Source organism: Euprymna scolopes, chromosome 12 (genome assembly GCF_053919585.1).
Source record: "Euprymna scolopes isolate OS-2025 chromosome 12, ASM5391958v1, whole genome shotgun sequence".
NCBI classification, from domain to species: Eukaryota; Metazoa; Mollusca; class Cephalopoda; order Sepiida; family Sepiolidae; genus Euprymna; species Euprymna scolopes.
Genome location: NC_136493.1, coordinates 55,231,031 through 55,253,582, shown reverse-complemented (window position 1 = coordinate 55,253,582; position 22,552 = coordinate 55,231,031). Strand labels below are relative to the sequence as shown.

The window sequence follows — 22,552 nt, the reverse complement described above, 5'->3', positions numbered from 1 at the left end:
AGAATTTTTGCATTTCGTAAACTTACCTTGATTGTTATCCATAGTGCTTGAAAAAGTGTTGATGAAAACAAACAAAATCCTCTATTCTCTGTAACAGATGTCAGCATACAGAATGTTAGCAATAGTTGCAATCTGGAGGTATTTGGCATTTACCCTGATATTGAATAGATACAAGGTGTGTTTAAATCAATTTCCTCTTTATTTATGCCATTATATTCATTTATTTATGACTGAACAAATTAGTTCAACCAGATCATAAAGGGTTAATGGATTACATTAACCCTTATTATGTCATAAAGAATCTTCCCTGTATCTTCAATCTGTTAAACTGTGATCGGTTAGAGTTGGAAACATATGAAGTGGGAGACTTTGTCTTGGTAAAATCCTGAACACTTGGTGCACTACGAGATTTGGCAATAGAAAAAGAGATAATATAACATGTTGCTTGATGGCATCTCATGTCATGTGAAAGATATTCACCCCTGTTGCACATCTTCCACCTCAGATTCATGGATGATCCTGAGCCTCTATTACCTCTTATTCTAAGAGCAGAAACTTATGGAATCAAGAGACAATGATAATGATAAAGATCACCCTCTGATCTTGCACAGAAGTACTCGTCGAAGGCAATCACCATCTCCCTGCCATTTGTATGATAATGATATCGGTGGGGAGTGTAATAGAAGAAACTACTCACACAAGCGTCAGCACATCTGTTTGGCCTGTCAGGTGTGGGGAAACAAGAATCTGATAAAGAAGCAAAGAACTTGGGTTTGTAGATGGGTTCTTTTTATTTGTGGCATTAATTTTCATCTGTTTTAAGAAGGACGAATTGGGGAGGAGAGGCAGTTAAGTGTTCGACAACTGAGAGAAAACATTGAAGCTAAGAGTTGTTGTGAATTAAAGTGGTTAAGTAAAGACGAGTTCTGTGAGTTTTCCCTTTGCGATTACAAATTATTAATTACATGTATATTTTCTTTTTCTTTTAATAAATTATGGCATTATATTTATAAAGATTTTACACTTACTGGATGTTTTTGTCTTTAGTTTATACACTGCTTAAACACAATGTCCCACTAACTTCTAATGGCCAGAACTCTGTTACTAATTGAGATACAAAGGTAAATTTAGTATATTTTTTATATCTTGCAGCACTATATATGCATATGCACAAAGTTTTTTTTTTTTTTTTGTAAATTGAAAAAAAAACAAAACATTCTGTTTGGGATACCTACTCATAGCAAGAGAGGTGCAAATATTGTTCCGAAAGAAAAGCTTCCTATTTTTTAAACTCCAAAACTTGAAGAGCAATGAAAACAAAAGTAATGCCGTTAAAATGAGCAATTTTTTTGTGCTCCTGAATTTATTTTTCTACATAGTTACCACCATTCTCAATGCGCTTTTGCCAGGAATTCAATAATGCATCTCTGCTTCTGACCCACGTCCATGACAGGGATTGTTTCTTAGAGTCTCACACTGTGAATATCTGCCACAGAGAAATGAAACTTTCAGGTCACGAATGCATGAGTTCAGTCAGTATAATAATGCAATTTGCAGTCTTTTCTGATCCATTCAGGTGGAATAAAAAATAGGAGGTATTACTTTTGGAATGCCTCTCGTACTAGTGCAAATGACTCAACAACCTTATGCTTAGCCCACACTTTATACCAGGACCAACTACACTATTCTTAGAGATAATTTGACCATAATAATTTATTCAATTTTAATCTTGAATTCATAAACCTTTCAGTTGTATCATTTTCATAAATGCATCGATTTACTGTTTGCAGAGATATAAAAGCTGGTAACGTGTTACTTGGAACTGATGGATCTGTCTATATCGCAGGTAAGTTGCGATTAGGATTCATTTATTTATTTTTTCACCCTTTTTAAAATAATTATTTCACACTTGCAATATGTTAAAAAGTATTTTTCTTGCTTTAAATTTATGTGCAAGCTTTTATTTTTTATATTTTTAGTTTTTTTGTTATTCACTTTGGTAGTTTATCAATTCTTTCATTAAAAGCATAATTAAAATTTTAAGCTTTTGCATGGAGAGAAATGATATGAGAATGACACAATGGATGTGTTGTTTGAGTCTTAGACAAACTTAGATCTGATAAGCTCAGACAAAGATTAAATCTGGACAGTGTAGGAAGAGAAGTATGGCCACATTGAAGGAATATGACATTTTTTGGGGATAGTAAATGTACAATGTACAGTGGAAGTGGCAGGATCAGATGGCAGGAAAGGCCAAGAAAACACGAGACAAAGTGATAAGATTGGACTTCCGAGAAAGAAGGATAAATAATGTCTTAGCTAGTTTAGTTTGCAAGTCAATTAGTAAAAGCCATCCAGCACATTAAAACAGACATTGAACTGAATATCATGATAATCTTCTTGGCTCAATGGTTAGCAAGTTCAGCTTTTAACTGAAAGAATGGTGGTTTGAATCTACCCAGAGACGATTACTTTTTTCTTTTTTCTTTTAATAAAAAACATTCCTGATTTACAATGTATGAACCAATTTTTATCTCAAACCAAACATTTACGTGATTTATACATTTATATAATAAAATCGATTTGTTTTTTGTTTTCTATTTATATTAAGACATCATAGCTTAATAAGCAAAACGTTCATATGTTAATTTGTTCTGCCATCCAATCAGGCTAAGCACTCTTGCATCTTTCCAGAAATTATGCATTCATTTAATCTTCTTTCAATATTTGTTACATTTTCTCCCGATTACTGGACTCCCCCACCCCCAATTTCTAAAATGTAGATGGCTGTGATTTTCACTCACTTCTTACTATCTACTCCTTCTTTCACCTGAACACCAGATCCTAATTGTTCATGGCATAATAATAACATTAATATTGAACGTCAGGGATGTAAGTTCCATTATATGAAGCGTTGATTTGAGTAAAATGAAATATGCATCAGGTACACTTTAAAGCCAAATTACAACGCAATATTACAAAAATAAACAAATATTTTACTTGTTTGAAATTTATAAATATATTTCAGAGTCAAACTCCATCCTCAGTATTTTGTACATCTTTTTTTCCTTTTTTTTTCTTCTCTCTCTCTTGCCATTAATATTGTTTGCATTTCATTTTTCACAATCATATTCCTCTCTGTTATCCACTGTACATTTTCAAACGAAATAATAACTGTTCTCTGATTATGAAATTTAAGAATAGTTGTTTTTTATAAATTATTTTGAATGGTTGCAAGCTTGCAAAACTAAATGTTGTGCTAAAACTATTTCTAAACTTATTTCTTACTTTTATTCATTTAATTACTTAGTCTTTTAATTAACAAAACATCTATTTTGGATACGGTAAGTGTCAGGAATATTTTGTCACATTTACTTTTTTTGTGTGCTTATTATTAGTAGTAAAGTAGAATGCGATTTTATGCCATTTATTTAGATGAGGATTGATAGTTGCTGATTACTTGTGATATTTTGCTTGATTGATAAAAATAATTATTTACCAAATTCTGCTTGTTATTTATTAAAATAAAACAAACTTTTTAAAGAATCAACTCAGAAAAAATAATTTCTTATACAAAACCTAATCAGATAAAGTAATAACTTAAATTCAATATTTTAATTGTTGACAATCATGAAGTCTTCAATCAATTTGAACAAAATAGATGAGATAGTTCAACTACTATCTTATTATTGAAACTCATAAAATATGTATGTAGTGAGGGAGGGGAAGGGCTATTATTTAATTCATCCCACCCGATCAAAATACTCCTAGCCTCTAACTTTGATAATCATACATTGAAATGTTAATTTATAAAATTAATAATGAAATAACAGATTAATCAGATAGTAATTTAAATTCAGTCATTTTTATTCAATTTAGTCAAAATAGGTGGGGTATTTCAATGGTTTTATACTATGTGTGGACCTTCTTTTAAATAATTTTTTGGAGTCGGCAAGATTCCTGGGCAATGTTAAGTAGAAAGCTAATTTGTTATAATTTCATCATTAATCAAATGCTTATGTGTTCCAAAAGTCATGAATAAAATTTATGTCCAATGTAATTTGTATGAAAATAAAATTTAGAAACTGGAGATATACTTATTTTAATGTTGAAAAACACTTAATGTTGAAGAAATTGATATGATTGCAATTAATATAATACAATTTAATTGCAGTAATGTAAATCAAAGCAAATTATGTAAATTAAGATACAAATGGAATCAATAAAAAATCATCATCATCATCATCATCTTCAGTTTAATGTTTGTTTTACATGATGAAAAAATTGATTTCCAAACTAATTTTTGACAAAATCATTGTTTAAACTACATATCCAACAAATTTTCTTTAGAAATCATTTGCTTAGTTGATGCAAGATTTTTTTATAGGCCAGATGCCTTTCCTAACACCAACCTCGTGGGGTGATGGGGACCAGTGCTTTTATTGAGAAATCATCTCTAGATAGTTTCCTACCAAGAGTGATTCTTCTTTTCTTAGAATAATTATATTATCAGAAAAATAATAATCCTTCTACATTTGGGTTAAGTTTTATAGCAGCTGTATCACAAGATATGGCAGTGAATATTGAGCCCTCACTCATCCGACTACATGTAATGTGCAATGATAGATTCATGATCAGATGGATCTGTAATGTGAAACCTGACCAAACCCAATGCATCATGTTGGAGTATTGACTGAAAACTCATACACTTGCTCAGTATAGACGTTCTAAAGACAAATCAATTACTCTAGTATAATCATGTAGAGTGTTCATCCTCCTGGATACACTGTTGCAGAAGCATGAGTGTCTTGGATATTAGGAAGATTGGAAGCAGTTGATTAGACAAGGATGTACACAGTGGGATTTGGAGATGATTGACCCACTGAACGATGAGAATCTGAGAATGAGCTTACTAAATATCAGAAAATGTCTGACCTCTGAACAAGGGGAGAAATGAAGAATACTAAATCTAGGTAAACAATAATGATCTGCACAAAATGGAAATAAATCCACACACTGCTCCTGCAGTTTACCCAACAAGTGTTTTTGTTTTAATAACAACAGTTCAGTCCGTTCAAGCTGCATCTGGAACAACCAGTTTGGTTTTATTAGAGAGTTAGGTAAGGCCCCTAGCACTTCCACCTGGTTTTTTTTTTTTTTTTTTTTTTTTTTTTTTTTTTGAGATACCATCTTGTGGAGTACAAAAGCCATGATTAGGATCATTAATTTGCCTACTGCTATTCTACAGCCACCATTGATTAACGGTTCAACCTCTCTGACAACTGCAAACACCATTTTTGCCGTTGTTAGTTTTGCAATAAAAGTATCATCATCCTCCAACTTAATATTCCTAAATGGTCACATATTAACCAGCTTCAACGTCACTAAACTTTAGTGATCCAATGAGAACTGATGTCTTAATCTGATTATGCCATATATCAACAACAGTTATAGCGCGGTTGGTATTGCCATAAAAAATACCCAATTTTTTAATTAGCAAAATTATTTTTTTTCAATAAAAGATGAATATTTTTTTGGTACTTATGTCCTTATTCTAGCATGCTGAAATAATGTAATTATTTAGAAAGACATTATAAACATGAGTAATGTAGCGTGTTTTGTAATTATAGTGCACTTTCACCTAACAATTTAATAAGAGAGATATTGTAAAAGTGAATTTAAGTTAAGAAGACTACGTTGCACAATAGCAGGGTAACATAAATACATAAACCCCTTTTATTAACTTATCTTTGAAAAGGATTATGCTATACAAAGTGTGAAAGGCACAACCAACATATATAATGAAGAAAGGTTTATCGTAGTAAAGATTACAGTAAATGGAGAGACAAAAATTAGTAAAAAAAAATTACTCATTTTTAAAGCAACGTAACAGTGAATGCAGTGTTCACTATAGTTTTCTGTATTAGGAAATCGACATAGGAAAAAGAAAGTATAAGATATTCTTTTACAACAAAGCGTAAATGACAATTTAGTGTTACTGAGACTTGTTTTTGCCACAAAAAAATACCACAACTTTGTTTCTTTCAATCGATAATTTTAAAAATCAAATGACTGCTTTTTCAACATTAAAATGTCATTTGGATAATCTTTCAACAGAAATAATCAATTGAGCAATGTTATATACAAAGGTTGTTCCAAAAGTACAGCATCCTGTTTTTTTTTTTTTTTTTTTTTTTGACCCAAAGAGCTACAAAGGCAGAAGTTGTATCATTAAAATGATCAACTTTGTGGTCCCATCTTTATTTTTCTACATAGTCACAACCATTCTCAATGCACTTTTGCCAGGAATTCAATAACGTATCTCTGCTTCTGATGTACGTCCATGACGGGTTGCTTTCTTAGTCTCACACTGTCAATATCTGCAACAGAGAAATTAAATTTGAATACATAACTTCAGTCATCATAACAATACAATTTGCAATTCCCTCTGATCCATTTGTGTAGAAAAAAATAGGAGGCATTACTTTTGGAACTCCTTTCATTGTGTATAATTCTGACAATATTTCATTCTTTGTCCGTTCATGTATTTTTCATAATTTCTTAGTTATTCTTAATCTGAACAGTCTTCATAGGAATTCAAATTTCATCTATTACATTCATCATTTTCAATCCTCCTATAATATTCATAATTCAACTGTCAATCCATCTCATCAACCCTTGATGAACATGAAGCTCTATATGAACATGAGCCTACAGCCCAGTCACTAAAGTAATGAAGAAGCTTCCTCAGTCATATCCAACATCTAACAACACCTTAGGAAGAGACCAGATTGTAGATAATGTCCTCTACTTTTTACTGATAAAGAACTCCACTCCTTTCTGAAGCCCTTCTTCCTGAGGCGACTAAACAGATCCAACCATCTACGAATGTAGAGAGGAGCTCTGTACAATGCCATATCGCTTGGCTTCCCTCTATTATCTACAACTATTGCAGATTTGGATTATATGGTAAAAGACTGTAAAAAAAAAGGTGGGACACTGTCATATGACTATATGCTTCAAAAACACAGAAAGACAAACTCTCATCCTAGAGTGGCTTTTGTCCTTAATAAGCGATAACTCATTAGTAATAATTATGATCAGAACAAACAGACAAATCAGAAACTAAGTTTATTCAAATTTTAAATTACTTTCAGGATATTTTATTTGCTGCTGACATTTTCAATGTAAAACAATGGGTTGCATGTATAAATGGAAATTTTGGTTAACTTTTTCAGATTTTGGTGTCAGTGCTTGGTTGGCTACAGGTAAAGATCTCTCTCGAGATTCAGTGAGACACACATTTGTTGGGACGCCATGTTGGATGGCACCTGAAGTAATGGAGCAAGTAAGATGGTTTTTCATTTTATAAAGATTTTTGAATCTTAAATCCATTCTCCTATTTTTTGTCAAATGAGGTACTTATGCAAAATAGGGACTGTGCTATTATCAGAATTTTCTAAATAGTTTACGTAAAATGCTAGAAGGTGCCAAATGAAAGTTTGAGGATTTTTTTTTTTTTTTTCACACACGCTGGCCATTTTCCCCAATGAAAAATATATTATTTCTGGTATTATGAACAGAATTCAATGAGAAATTAATTAACAAATCAGAATTATTCTTTTTGTTGTCATGAAGAAAATACAATGAATAATTATTTGGCATTTTTGATAAAACTAAGAAAATTACTTCTTGTAAAGTAAATTTCATGAATAAATATTTATTTTTTAAATAACAATTCATAGCAAACAAAAAATATCTTTTATATTTAAGATTTGACATGTAGAACGACCAGACGAGTGTGAAATTGTTTTTAATAAATATTGCTATTTATTAAAAAATAAAATTAAAGTTATTTTTTTTTTAATTTTCAAATAGTAAATTATTATTTGAAAATTTGAAAAATATTTCAATTTTATTTTTAATAAATAGCAATATATATATATATATATATATATATATATATATATATATGAACGTGTCTGTGTACATTTTCCACTGCAGTAACTCTGTCAATTTTAAGTCTACAGACTCGAAATTTGATATACAGAGTACTGAGATTTGGGAAAATTTTTGTAATCCGTTTTCAGCCAGAAATTTGGCTGTTAAAGGGTCAAAGTTCAACAATTTGACCTTTGAGAACTCTACTAAACTCCTCCGCCAATTTTGGGTCTAAACACTTGAAATTTTAGATATAGGTTCCTTGGACATGGACCTAACTTAACGACTTGATTTGAACCCAAAACAAATGTTAAGGGGTCATAATAGGGGTCAAAGTTAAAAAAAAATTTGACCTCTGCAGTCTCTACCAAATTACTCAGACAGTTTCGGGTCTAAACATTTGAAATTTCACGGAGGGTATTCATAGATAGAGCAAACTTTTTAATCGGTTTAAGGCGAAAATGTTTAGTTACCAATATATAAATGTATGTATGTATGTTTGCATGTTGGCCTAAAACTTTCAACAGAGGTGACGAATTTTACCAAGATCAGTATGGTTTTGAAGCTCGACCTTTAAGATGACAAATACCGAAAAATTGGCTAAAAACATTAATATCTTCCCCTTCGACTTGGCACTTTTCTACAGGGGGGGGGTCGCTTTTTTCGCCGATATTTTTGAATGTCATCCTCTCCTTTCGATTGTCTAGCTTCCGGTTTGGCAGTGGTCGTAACAGCAAAAACGTCAGGGTTTTTTCTCTGTTCTTTTCCTCCTTCGCGGTACGGGTTCAAGCCTGCCTTCCTGCTACCACTTTTTTTTTTTCTTTTTTGCTCAATATACACATCCAAACACCTGGGCAACGTCGGGCTGAAATGCTAGTATTTATTAAAAAAACAATTTCACACTCGTTTGGTTTTTATAACTGTAAATCTTAAATTGTTATTGAGTGTTTCGAATAGTGAATTCCTTATCTTTTATATCATTTTTTTCTTTTTTTATGATTTTTTCGTTTAAATTAGGTAAATATTTAGATTTTGTTATAATGAACGAATGATAAATGTTTTCGTAAATGATTTTTGCTGCTGCAATTTCATTGGTTCAGCATTTCAGCACCTCTCAATGTTTTATGTAAACTGCCCAGAAAATCCCAACAATAGTACAATCCTTTATTCTGCATACATACCGTAACTATAAATCTTGATATCTTTGTTATCTTACTTGCTTGTCAATATGCACAACTTTTCATATGTACGTCAATGTTTTAGAGAGAGTGGGCTTAATGTAAATGACAGTCGAGTGATAGGAGAAATAGTGGGAGGACATGAATGAGGTAAATAATTGAGAGAGGCGGGGGGAGGAATGGATAAAAAATGTTTGATTATTGTCCAGAAAGAAATATATGTATTTGAAAATAGATGTCAAAAGATGAACCGTAGATTTTGATAACATTTGAAACAATAAAGTTCATTATGTGACTACCTCCATTTTCAAGTAAATATATAGAAAAGAAAAGGGAGAGAAAGGAGCTATTATAACATAAAAGTTCCGTAAACATATGTGTGTATTTGTTTGAAAGCAGCAACAGCCAGTAGTTTCAACCACTACTATTCTATATGTCTGTGGACATCTGTTTATTTGAAAACAATGAAAGTTGTATGACATGCTGTATCAATGCCTGGACAAGTACTCTAAATAATATCATGGAATTCCATGACGAGTTGTCAAATAATGTGAGAGATGCTATTATTACTCGTGTGACTCTTATTAACATTTCTATTTTGCTTATTAACATTTCTATTTTGCTTATTAACATTTCTATTTTGCTTATTAACATTTCTATTTTGCTTATTAACATTTCTATTTTGCTTATTAACATTTCTATTTTGCTTATTAACATTTCTATTTTGCTTGGAAGGTATGTTACTGGAATTCTGTAATGAACCACACAAGATGAAATAATTGACAAAGGAAATATAAGTACAAGTAAATAGTTAAACTGTACAATTTAATGTTATAATGACCAGAGACATAATTTAATGAAAATAATAATGAAAAGTGTTTTTCTCTGAGTTCCACATTGTCTGTAATCATAACACTTATTCATATTTGTCAACATTTCACTTATCTGTTTATAGTTTTTTTTTCATCCTGATAAAACATATTTTCCTCAATCATGTTTTTTTTTTTTTTTTTTTTTTTTTTTTTTTTTACATGTTTTCTCATTAAATCATCTTTTTCTCTGATCTCTGGTTCATATTATAGCAGTTGAATACTAAACTCATTGAAAATATTTGGCAAGATCAAAAGTCACTTGATATTCTTTCAATTTCATATTTTCTTTCTCTTCTCTTCTTCATAATATTGACTACTTACCCTCTCCCCCTTTTACCCCACTTTAAGCCCCAGCAAACAAGAATAAAGGTCTTTGTGGATTAAATAATGGTTTGGTTTGAAATTTTGTATCGATTCCAGAGTTCAAATGATGTACCTAAAGATAATTGGATGTTATATTATGAAAATAACTAAAATGGGAATAATAATAATCCAAATAATTCAAATTCTGTCAAGTTTGTAGAAACATTATTTATCTATTCTTCATAATGAGTCTTATTTTATTTTCTTACCAGGTGACCGGATATGATTTCAAAGCAGATATTTGGAGCTTTGGAATCACAGCTATTGAATTAGCAACGGGTACAGCTCCATATCATAAGTTTCCTCCAATGAAGGTAAGTGCAAAATCTCCTATTTTTAAAATAAAATGTTCTCCCCTCAGTAATAATGACTAATGTGTATTTGTCAATTTTTTTATATACTGTGGGTAACCACTTATCAAGACACAAGGGCCATTCTATGATAACGATTAATGAGATTGTCAGTTGAATAATGAACAACACCATGAGAGGATTGGAAATGATAAAATGGGCAGAATTTGATTATTTAAAAGAGCGATTCAATGAGTATTTGTTAGGAATTGGATGTAGGCTACTAGTCTCTCGCTCCTTGACAAGGTTCAAAAGAGTCACAAATCTGATAGGCCCTGAACTGGCATCTAAGCTTCAGCCTCTGTCCCATCGACAAAACGTTGCATCCCTCTGCCTGTTCTACAAGTATTTTAATGGTGAATGCTCTGACGAACTGCAAGCACTTGTGCGCCCACGACATGAACACCCTCGACAGACCCGACAGGCTGCAAAATCCCACCCCCACACTGTAGAGATCCCTAGATGTAAAAGATCTTTCTACTTCAGTAGTTTCTTTCCCAGAACCGCTAGACTTTGGAATTCCATTCCAGGTCCCTGCTTCCCCAACTGTACTGACGTGCAGAAGTTCAAGTGCTACGTGAACCAACATCTTGCTGCCCAAATCCCTACATAGTACCCCAGTAGTTGTTGCCCCTGATAGTAGCCCCCTACACCAAAGTGGCAATGTGCCTTGTTTGGGGTGAAAATGTAATAAAACAAATTTTAAAAAAATGTAGAAACCAGGGATATGAGTTCTCCACTTCTTTTTAAGGGAATTTTGCTTTTGTTTTTTTTGTTTTGTTTTTTTAATCAAAAAAAAAAAGCAGATTTTCACTTGAATTGGATTTTGCTCAAAATCTGCACTTTTTTTTTTATAAGAGAAAACAGATTTTTACGAAATCACTAGAGCCCTACTTCCTAATTTTTTGATCACTATTTGTTTGGATTATCTTTCTCTCTCTCTCTCTTTCTCAATTCATTTTTCATTCTCTCTTCCTGTTATTTCTCTTTTCCTCTTTTATATAAACTGAAAATGTTAATTTTGCTGTAAAAGCTAAGATTTTAATCACCAGTAGATGACTTCCCATCACTACCCCATATGCACTGTTGAAACTGGTTAGTTATTGTAATGATGTCCACGGACCAACACATGTTGTGTGCAGTTTTAAGTCACAAAGGAAACCAAGGCAAAAAATAGGAAATAACTCCAACTCATCTATTCTTTGAAGCAACATTTATTTCCTCATTGGCACAGCCATGACATCATTTAGATTTAGAATGTTCTCCATCTCTCACAAGATCTCAAATATTATCTCATCTCCCACAAGATTTCGAATGTTATCTCATCTCCCACGAGATCTCGAACATTATCTCATCTCTCTCATGATCGTTCTTTTTTTTTTTTTTTTATTGTACATTTTTTCCCCACTGGTGACGTCATTTTACATATGCACATCCGCACTGTTACGTTATCTGTTCTGATATCCTTGGTTCTAGACTATTGCAATTTTGATTTATGTCCAAATTCAGAGTATCCCTTTTTGGAAGTTGGATTTGCCATCACATTAAAAACTGACCTTATTCATTCCTTAAGAAATATATAAATCTGTGTGTGTTTGTGTATGTCTAGTGATAGGAATGGGCTGGGTGATGAAGTAAGAAGAATGTGGGAGAGAGAAAGAAAGACAGAGGTAAAGATATAGAAAGTTCATTAGAAATATGTTACACTTTTGCCTTGGGCAACACCAGATAGCCATGCTAGTCTACAATAATTGGAAAAAGATTTCCATAACTGGCCTTTTCATTGTATTGAATAAGACCCTCTTCTAAAGATGCGTCTAAAAAGTCAGTTTTATTAAACAAGAAAAACGCTGGAAAGAACTTTCATACAAACAAGCAAAAAGAAATGAAAACAAAGAAAATATTGTTTCAACTGAGGATGTAACCGCCTTTTTCTCTTTTCTTCATCTTGTAAAGGTTTTGATGCTGACTCTGCAAAATGACTCCCCAACTCTCGACACAGGAGCTCAAGAGAAAGACCAGTATAAAGCTTACAGTAAAATCTTCCGCAAAATGATTACTGAGTGTTTAAAGAAAGAACCTGAAAAAAGGTAAGTAGTCAACGGCTAATAATAAATTATTACAAAGCATATTCAGTTGAACCTCTGTCTGATCTTTGGCCTGAAAATGTTAGTGCTTGTTCAAAAGCCTGCCTCTCCCATGACAAAATTAGAATAAAGAAAAATCTGGGACTGAAAGAAAATATTGTATACCAAATATCACATAAATTGATAAAATAGTTTAATTAGTAAATAGTTAAATAAATTTGAGTTTTTAAATAAGAAAATCAAATTTTATGGCTAAAAAAGTGACAATCTTATGGCATCATCTTAAAACCAGTTTGAGAGAACAAGGGAGATAACTCCTGTTTAATACAAACTTTTGTGAGATTTTAGAAAGCCATTCTTAACATGTGGAGTAGGGTCATTGGAAAAATTCAAATTCGTTTAAAGGAAATTGGGAATTTAAAAGCCAGCAAACAAAACAAAATACACTCTGTCAAAAAATACCTGACTAATTTTATAGGTATTTCTCATTAGCAATGCCCAGGCGCTTTGTTAATTATTTCTCAAAGTGTGAAGAGGTAAAGCTTGGGAGGGTGGATCTTCTAGAACTGTAAACATGCACTAGGTAGCATGTTTAGTGGGTCATGTTTGCAATGCATACAAATAACAGATTTTCTGCAGATAAGATGTATTTGATTTAAAATAAAATGAGAGAAATCACCAAATGTATTGGAAATCTGTTTCGCCTGGAGTTTGGACCACGCAGAATTCAAATTTCCATCTGAGATGTCTCTTTAAACATAGATTCATGCTTAGGACACTGTACTTTAAGAAAATTATGGCTGGCTAAATATGGAACCCTCTAGACTAGGGGTCAGCAACATTTTGGAGAGTAAAGGCCAAACAACTATGTAGAGTTATGGAGGGGGGGGGACAAGCAGGAGAACTCCTATAAATTTTTCTTTTTTGTGTATTGATATTTATATTACCCCCCCCCTTTTTTTTTATTTACAAAGAAAATACAACTTCGTTATATATAAGTCATGGAATTGCATTCATCTGCAAAAGATCTAGCTAATTTCCATATTCTTTTAAACATTCATTTTAATTAATTCCCTATTAGTTTTTTCGGTTTTCTTATTGGATGATCATCTTTAGTTAACTATTATGTGTAATTATATTCATGTAGATATTCTACATGATTTATACTTGCGTAATATTTGCGTAAAAAGGTTATAGTAAACACAAACCTCTTTCTATGTATATTTATGTATGTGTATATATATTTGTTTAAAAAATGTTGCCTATCAAACTCCTCTGTTAGTTTTTAGTCTACAGACATGAAACTTAATATTCAAACTTAGGTGAAACTTTGTTTGGGTTTTTAGCCTGGGAAAATCTGTGCAAACATGTTAAAATTAAAAAAAATGGAATTTGCCAGTTGAAGGTCGAACGATGGCATTATGAATATATATGTATAACATAATAGCAATTGGTTCATATTTTAATTTTTAACCTTGCAACAAAGAGGCATTAAGTCAAAGGAAAAAGTAAACCCTAAAGTAAACATTTTGGTTTCAATTCTCGGTGATAGCGCACGAGTCATTATTTTAAAACTTCCAATATCTATCTATATATATAAAAGTGAACGTGTCTGTGTGTGTGTACATTTTCCAACGAAATAACTCTGTCAATTTTCAGTCTACAGACTCGAAATTTGATATACAAGGTACTGAGATTTTGGGAAAATCTTTGTGATCGGTTTTCGGCTAGAAATTTGGCTGTTAAGGGCTCAAAGTTCAACAATTTGACCTTTGAGAACTCTACCAAACTCCTCCGACAATTTTTGGTCTAAACACTTGAAATTTTAGATATAGGTTCCTTGGAGATTGATCTAACTAAATAACTTAATTTGAGCCCAAAACAAATGTTAAGGTGTCATAATAGGGGTCAAAATTTTAAAATATTTGACCTATGTGGTCTCTACCAAATTACTAAGACAATTTCTGGTCTAAACATTTGGAATTTTACATAGATGGTATTCAGAGATAGTGCAAGCTTTTTAATCAGTTTGTGTCAAATTTTTAGTTACCAATATATAAATGTATGTATGTTTGCATGTCTGCCTAAAACTTTCGACAGAGGTGACGGATTTTACCTAGATCAGTATCGTTTTGAAGTTCAATCTTTCAGACGACAAATATTGAAAAATTGGCTAAAAACATTAATATCTTCACCTTCAATTGGGCACTTTCCAACCGGAGAGGGGGGGTCGTTTTTTTTGCCGATATTTTTGAAAAGCATCCTTCTCCTTTCGATTGTCTAGCCTTAATTTAAACATAAGTTATTTCCGCTTTGGCGGTGGTCATAACAGCAAAGATGTCAGGTTTTTTTCCCCCGTTCTTTTCCTCCTTCTCAGTACGTGTTCGAGCCTGCCTTCTTACTACCACTTTTTTTTTTTTGCTCAACACACACCTCCAAACACCCGGGCAACACCGGGCTGAAATGCTAGTATATCTATAAAAGTGAAAGTGTGTGTGTGTCTGTGTACATTTCCGGACACAATAACTTTGTCAATTTTCAGTCTACAGACTCGAAATTTGATATACAGGGTACTGAGATTTTGGGAAAATTTTTGTAATCCGTTTTCGGCCATAAATTTGGCTGTTAAGGGGTCAAAGTTCAACGATTTGACCTTCGAGAACTCTACCAAACTCCTACACCAATTTTGTGCATAAACACTTGAAATTTTAGATATAGGTTCCATGGACATGGATCTAACTTAATAACTTGATTTGAGCTCAAAACAATAAATGTTAAGGGGTCATAATAGGGGTCGAAGTGAAAAAAAAATTATACCTGGACAATCTCTACCAAATTACTCGGACAATTTCTGGTCTAAACATTTGGATTTTACATAAAGGGTATTCAGAGATAGTGCAAGCTTTTTAATCGGTTTGGGTCGAAAATTTGAGCTACTAATATATAAATGTATGTATGTATGTTTGCAGGTGTGCCTTAAACTTTCGACAGAGGCGACGGATTTTCACAAGATCGATATCGTTTTGAAGCTCGACCCTTCAGACGACAAATACCGAAAAATTGGCTAAAAATATAACTTTCTTCACCCTCAACTGTCCACTTTTCTACAGGGAGGGGTTGCTTTTTTTCACCAATATTTTCGAAAGTCATCCCCTCTTTTCGATTGTCTAGCCTTAATTTAAACCTATGTCACTTCCGGTTTGGCGGTAGTCGTAACAGCAAAGATGTCAGGTTTTTTTCCCGTTTTTGCGGTACGGGTTCGAGCCTGCCTTCTTACTACCACTTTTTTTTTTTTTTTTTTTGCTCAACACACACCTCCAAACACTCAGGCAATGCCAGGCACCCATGCTAGTAATCTATAATATAAAAGGCAAAATGTGTGTATCTTTGTGTTTCTGCCAAAAATATTGGGCACATGCGACGAACACTGACAAAATTGGTATCATTAGGAAGATCGAACATTAATTCTGTGCTGGTCAACTAAGCCGTTCTTTGCAAGGGGGTGTCAGTTTTTGCATCAACATTTTTACAAAGTCATCATACGCCTTGCAATGACTAAGTTTATTTCAAACGCCCACAACGTCATAAGTCGCGGCGACTAAAGTGTGTCCTTTTTTTTTCACATCCTTTTTCTCTTAGCGTTACAGGTTCGAGCCTGGGTACTGCGGTTAAATTAAAGTCAGCAAAACAAGAAGAAAACTCGCTTTTCAGATCTCTAGGTGTCTGGTATTATATCTCATGTGATTTTGGAGATTTGGGAAATGAGAGTACAGCTGAATCTCGAGATACAGTATTAAAAATTAGTAACAAAATACAGTACAGTATATAATACACATGTATATAATCAAATAACATTATAAATAACACCGTAAGGTGGGGCAAATACCGTAATCAGGGACCAGAAAAACATTGTATTCCACATCGTAATCTGAGAAAATGTATCCTAGGGCCATCGTATCCCGGGGTTCTACTATAGTTTCCTTTTTGAAGCTGCGATTCCCACAATCGAAGCTTTTTCAAAAGCAGTAATTTGACCAAATATCTCAAATACAACCCTTTTCTTTTCTTGAAGCTCAAGATTCAGTGTGTTCATGTGAGTTGTGATGTCTAATAAAAAAGCTAACTTGACAACCCACTGTGGATTTAGAAAGTGAGAATTATCTTTTTTTGCTCTCTAAAAACATGGAAGTCTCTTCTCTTAATGCGTATATTCGTTCTAGCATTCTCCGCAGGTAAGCTATTGAAGATTTGAAAAATATGTAAGGCCACCTCAGCTTCGATTTGTTTTAGAAATTCTTGAAACTGACAGTGATTGAGTCCTCTTGACAATATAAAATTCACTGTTTTCACAGCCACTGCCATGATGTCCTTAAAATTCAGTGATTTTGTACACAAATCTTGATGAATAATGCAACAAAGTTTTATTATTTTATCAATGCCTATGGTTTTGGAGCAATGCATCAAAGCCCTTTTTCTCTCCAACCATTGCTGGTGCTCCCTCTGTGATTATTCCAGAAAGCTTGGATAAATCCAGATTCATTTCAGTAATCCATTTTATCATGCTTTGCAAAATTTCTGTTCCGGTGCTAGTGTCTTTCATAGGAATCAATTTCAGAAATTCTTCCACAATATCAAATGTTGGTGTTACATCCCTTCACAAACAGTACAAGTCGACAAGTATCCTTCATATCTGTGGTTTCATCGATAACAATGGAATAATTCTCCAGGTTGTTTAAAATGATCAAGTCACTTCTGACATTTGCTGCCAGCTCTTCAATACGCCTTGTTACTGTTTTTGTTGACAATCTGATAGCAGAAAATAATTCCCTTTTTTCTCGACAAACAACATCTGTTATCTTTAACAATAATTCTTTGAAGAACTCTCGATCAATAAAAGGTTTCATCCTTTCTGCAATTAGTTTTGACACCTCGTAGTTAATGTGATTGTTTCAGTTGCTTCAACTTTTCTAGTAAAAAAGGATGATTGCTTTGCTAAATTATTTCTCAACCACACAACTTCTTGTTCTCGTGCTTTTCTAGCAAAACTGTTGTAATGACTATGATGAGTTTCATAATGCCATTTAATATTTGAAACTTTCTTCACGGCAATGGTTTTTTGATAAATTAAACAAACACAATTCATTCGCGGGCCAGACAAAATTCACTCGTGAGCCAGGGGTTGCCGACTCCTGCTCTAGACAGTGGAGTTTTTTGATGTCCATAGATTGGAAACAGATTAACATTTTCAGTCAGTTAGCCTTCTAGATATCTGACAGTAGATTTGCTTTTCTTGGATCTGTCAGCTAGTTGGGTTTGTGAACTCTTAAGCCATTGGAACCGTGTTTTGATTTGATTGGACTAATATTTCTCATTTGCAAGTCTGTTATTCAAAAGAAGGAAATGATCATCATTTTAACCTCCAAAAGAATAAAACTTTATGTGCTTTAAGTAGGAGTTGTGATTTTATTTGAAAGGAGAATTTTTTTGGTGTAGCACTAACTTAGTTCATCTAATTGACACTGCGACCAATGTCAGAATCAAACAATGACTTTGGACCGACATAGTGAGCCTGTGCAGTGAACCCACACAGAGCACATTCATAGAACTATACAGAAATATACCGCAGTCCGACAGAAGGTCACCTAGATTTAAAATGGGCCAGACTCTGTTGGACTTATTATCGAGGATGTGTCCTGACTAACCTATGAGCAGTTTATCACTACTGCAATGCAACAACAGAACAATGTTTAGACAGCTTTGCAATAACAAGAATATGTGACAACTGTATGGTTACAAAATCTGCTGAAACAGCTTGGCATCATGGACATTGATATCAAGAATAGAATAAAAAAGGCTGTGCTGGTATGGACACATGAAATGCTTGAGTGGTGCCATCAAGACAGCATAAGATTTGGAGATGTTGACCTAAATTGTCTTGAAAAAAAAACTGCTACAAAGAGATCACATGACGTGATTTCCACAATAGTTTCTTGGAGGTGTGGAGTTAGATCTGCCATGCATGCAGCTTACGAACTACCTGGATTGAATTCTACCAGTTTTCATGATGCCCCTCAACCTGCACATAAAAAAAACAAACAAAACAATGATGATCTCTAAAACGTTTTGCCTACTCTCTTCCAACTGGGAACTGACTTATATCTCTCAATTTTATCAACCAGTTCACATATCTTGCTTATACTTCTATCTCTCCATTCCCATACATCTAAAATTTGACTTATTAGAATTTCTGGCTCTATCCTAGGATGGATCTGACGTAAGCCAGTATTCAAAATTCATAGTTTGAAGGAAGGGAATGTTGATATTGAGAAAAAGAACTTGCAGAGATAGTTTTCCACTTTTATACAGCAGGATGCAACTAATGTTCAAGAATTTCTAGTAATGATTTTAAGCATTGGTTGATCTGAGATTAAATTTTGTTTGTGTTTCTTTTTTAAAATTTTTGTTCATTTATATTTTTTAGGCCGACTGCAAAGCAGCTTTTAAAACATGAGTTCTTCAAAAAAGCTAAGGTAAAATGTTTTTTTTCTGGGATTTCATAATGTTGGTTAAAAGCTAATTAATCCAGACAAAAAATAATAAAAAAATCTTTTATCTTCAAAAATTAGATGTACAAGTTTAGATTTCAGATGCAATGTTTTTGATTAATAATGGAAGCTCTCTCTTTCCCTCTCTACTTTTCTTTCCTCTTCTTTCTTCTTTTTCTCTTTCTCTTGAAGTCCCAATAGTGTGTTTTATAAACTCCTAAAAAATGGGTTTAAATGATTCTACTGAAAAGTAAATTGTATATAAATTTTAATAAATAAAAATCAACAATTATTTTTTGTTAATATAAATTATGATTATGATTTTGCCTTGTTTTTAAATATTTTTGAACATTAGAAATTTTTGTTGCTCTATCTATAAACCAATAAATTTGAAAGCATTCCATTTTCAGAAATTCATTGAGTTTGATATTAAAAAAAAAAAAATAAATAAAAATTGGATTATTCCGACTACTGTTTTCATTATGTTATTTTCACAACATTTCTGCTTATGTAACCTCCAACCTTCTTCAGGTATCTCATGTTGAACTTGTCCACAAAGACCGCGGCATAATGGATAATGTACTGAGTAAAATTTAGTTCTCAGTGACTCCTCTTCTGGAGGTTGACGGATCAATCCTCAGTGCAGGCAATACTCAGCATACAATTGCAAATTACTTAAAGTTTCTACCCGGTCATGGCTGGCAGAATGACAGCATGCTATCTCTGGATTAAATAAAGAGTTCTATTCAAAATTGTATGCAAATTCCAGAGTTCAACAGAAAGATTCCTGAAGAAGGATGGAGATTGCATTAGTCAAAATATGAAAATAACAAAAGATGAGAACAGTAGTCCGAATAATCCAAATGATATAAATTATCACTCTTTTATATAAAAAATTCAGAAACAAATGCAGTTAATTTATGAATTTTTTTTCTGTATAAACTTTTGTAAATCTCTATAACCTATTTATTGAGTAAAAAAACAGAAACACATTAATGATGCTACATATATATTTTTTAATATTCTAAATAAAAATAAATAGTATTGTTTATTTATATTATTTAGATTATTAGGATTACAATTTTCATATTATTTCAGCCATGTTATCTCTGACCTTTTTCAGGGACAATTTTTTAACTAGAAACATATAGAATTTTGAACTAAATCTGTTATTTGATCCATAGAAGTAGACCAATCTCATTCCATTATCCATAACCGGATAGATTAATTTATGTTATTTAGTAAGGTTTGAATCTTTGACGTTCAAAAGACTTGGACTTACAATTGATTGTTAACCAACGCTCTTAACCATCAAACCATGAATCCGTATAAAGAACTGTAGTATGAATTTTTGTAGCCTTAAACATAATCTTGTCTAAATGTGTAGTATTACCATGAGTTTTTGTTTTTGCAGTCATTCTATTTAGAATTTGTTCCAAAGTTTGATAAAATGCATCTTAGAAAGTTGGAGCTTACATCAGCTAAAATGTTATGAATATTTTAACCAAGATGAGAAGATTAATCCAAATAATTCCAAAATTCCAAAACATAATATTGTTTATACTCTTTTCATTTTAATTTCACATGCTTACTAAGACGTTTTTTAAATTCAAAACTTAGAATCAAATAATCTTTTTTTATATCCATAATAATTGCTTCTTTTCATTTGCAGGACAAGGCTTATTTGGCCAAATTAGCTGAATCTTGTAATGTAAAATCACAAAAGGTAAGAAGACAAACTTATTCAATTGTGGTTCAGCTTTATTACTTTTCATGCGCTTCTTTTGTGTTTTGTCTTATCTTTGGTATGGCAGATTGCTTTTTTTATTTAAAAAAAAATGGCTAGCTTCTTTGTTTTTGACATTTGTCTTTTTATGTTGGAGGATTTTTATTATTTTGCAGAAAATATTTTTAAAAAACTTAATTTACTACATGAAAAATTAAATGTCTATTTTTAGATGACTTTTGTACTGTAAGCTCATCATAAAGCAAAATTCAATTTCATATTCTAATATGGTACTATCTGATTTTGTTATCACATTGGACTTATCATTAATATTTAAAATATACTAAAACATTACTAACCAGAATTTATCTTTTTCTTTTCAGTAAATTTAATAAGACTAATTATCTTATAAATATGTATGTAAAGTTTCATTTTTAGTTTTTATAATAATTTCACTAAATGTTTTGTTTTATTTTACAAGGTGACCATAAAAAGAATGCCACCCATAAAATCGTTAATAAAATTCAAATTCCTTTTTGCAATGCAATCATATTCGGTATAAATGAACTTCAGTTTATGCCTTACTTGTCCACCAAGTTTCAATCATGAATGTCCTGCTTATTTGTTTTATCATCATTTAATGATATGGGGTACAGGAGGCTTCACATTCATTGGATCTTAATCCAATCAGATCTTTATTGGTGGAGTTTTTATGATGTTTACCAAAATAATTTGCAGACTATTCCTGAAATGAAAAGGATCATCACAGTCAACATCATAGCAGTGTCAATAAACGAGTCCCTCAGTCATTGGCAGTTTAGCACATCCGTATCCTGGTGTATTTATCATTGAATAGTAATTATGACCGTTCAACACTTAGCATACTTGCTGCACATTCATGACTACGACTTTATGGACAAGTCAGGCATAGACTGAAGTTTATTTGTACTCAGTTTGGTGAGATTTCAAAAAGGATTGTGAATTTTATCAGTGATTGCATGAGTGATGTTTATTTGGGATTGGGGGATCATCATGTGTTAAAATTTGTAAAAGCCATTTTTGCAACTCTCAGTGTTTTTAATGTATATTTTGTTGCTTATTTTAAGTATTGAATATATGATGAGATAATTCAACAAAACTTTAATTTATTGATGTATGTACAAACAAGAAAGCTTCAAATATATCCATTTCAAAGATATTTCTAAGCTTTTGGTTTAAAACAAATTGTTGCTATCCTTTATGCCACAGAGAATACACACTTTTGATATCTGATTTCTTCAAAGCTCAGGTTATGACCTATCTTATCAGGTCATGAGAAGAACTTGCTAACCAGGTTTAGTTTTCATCAAAATCTATTATATAAAGTTGTGTTTCCAGCTAACAGTCAAAAACTACACAAGACACATTCACAAAACTGATATATTCTCTTTCGCAATTGACTCAAACAAAATATAAATGCATCTTTTTCTTTTTTTTCAATATTCATTCTT

General features: G+C 32.3%; 1 protein-coding gene across 3 annotated transcripts in view; it reads left to right on the top strand.

Moving 5' to 3' along the window:
- Positions 1 to 22,552, top strand: part of LOC145291287 (serine/threonine-protein kinase OSR1-like) — a 195,728-nt gene that overhangs the window by 110,729 nt on the left and 62,447 nt on the right. For all 3 annotated transcript variants that reach the window (XM_080136938.1, XM_080136941.1, XM_080136940.1), the window contains exons 5-10: positions 1,791 to 1,846; positions 7,239 to 7,348; positions 10,567 to 10,668; positions 12,661 to 12,794; positions 19,273 to 19,321; positions 21,009 to 21,062. In XM_080136938.1, coding sequence (XP_079993064.1) covers positions 1,791 to 1,846; positions 7,239 to 7,348; positions 10,567 to 10,668; positions 12,661 to 12,794; positions 19,273 to 19,321; positions 21,009 to 21,062 — 505 coding nt within the window. The remainder of the gene's footprint in view (positions 1 to 1,790; positions 1,847 to 7,238; positions 7,349 to 10,566; positions 10,669 to 12,660; positions 12,795 to 19,272; positions 19,322 to 21,008; positions 21,063 to 22,552) is intronic.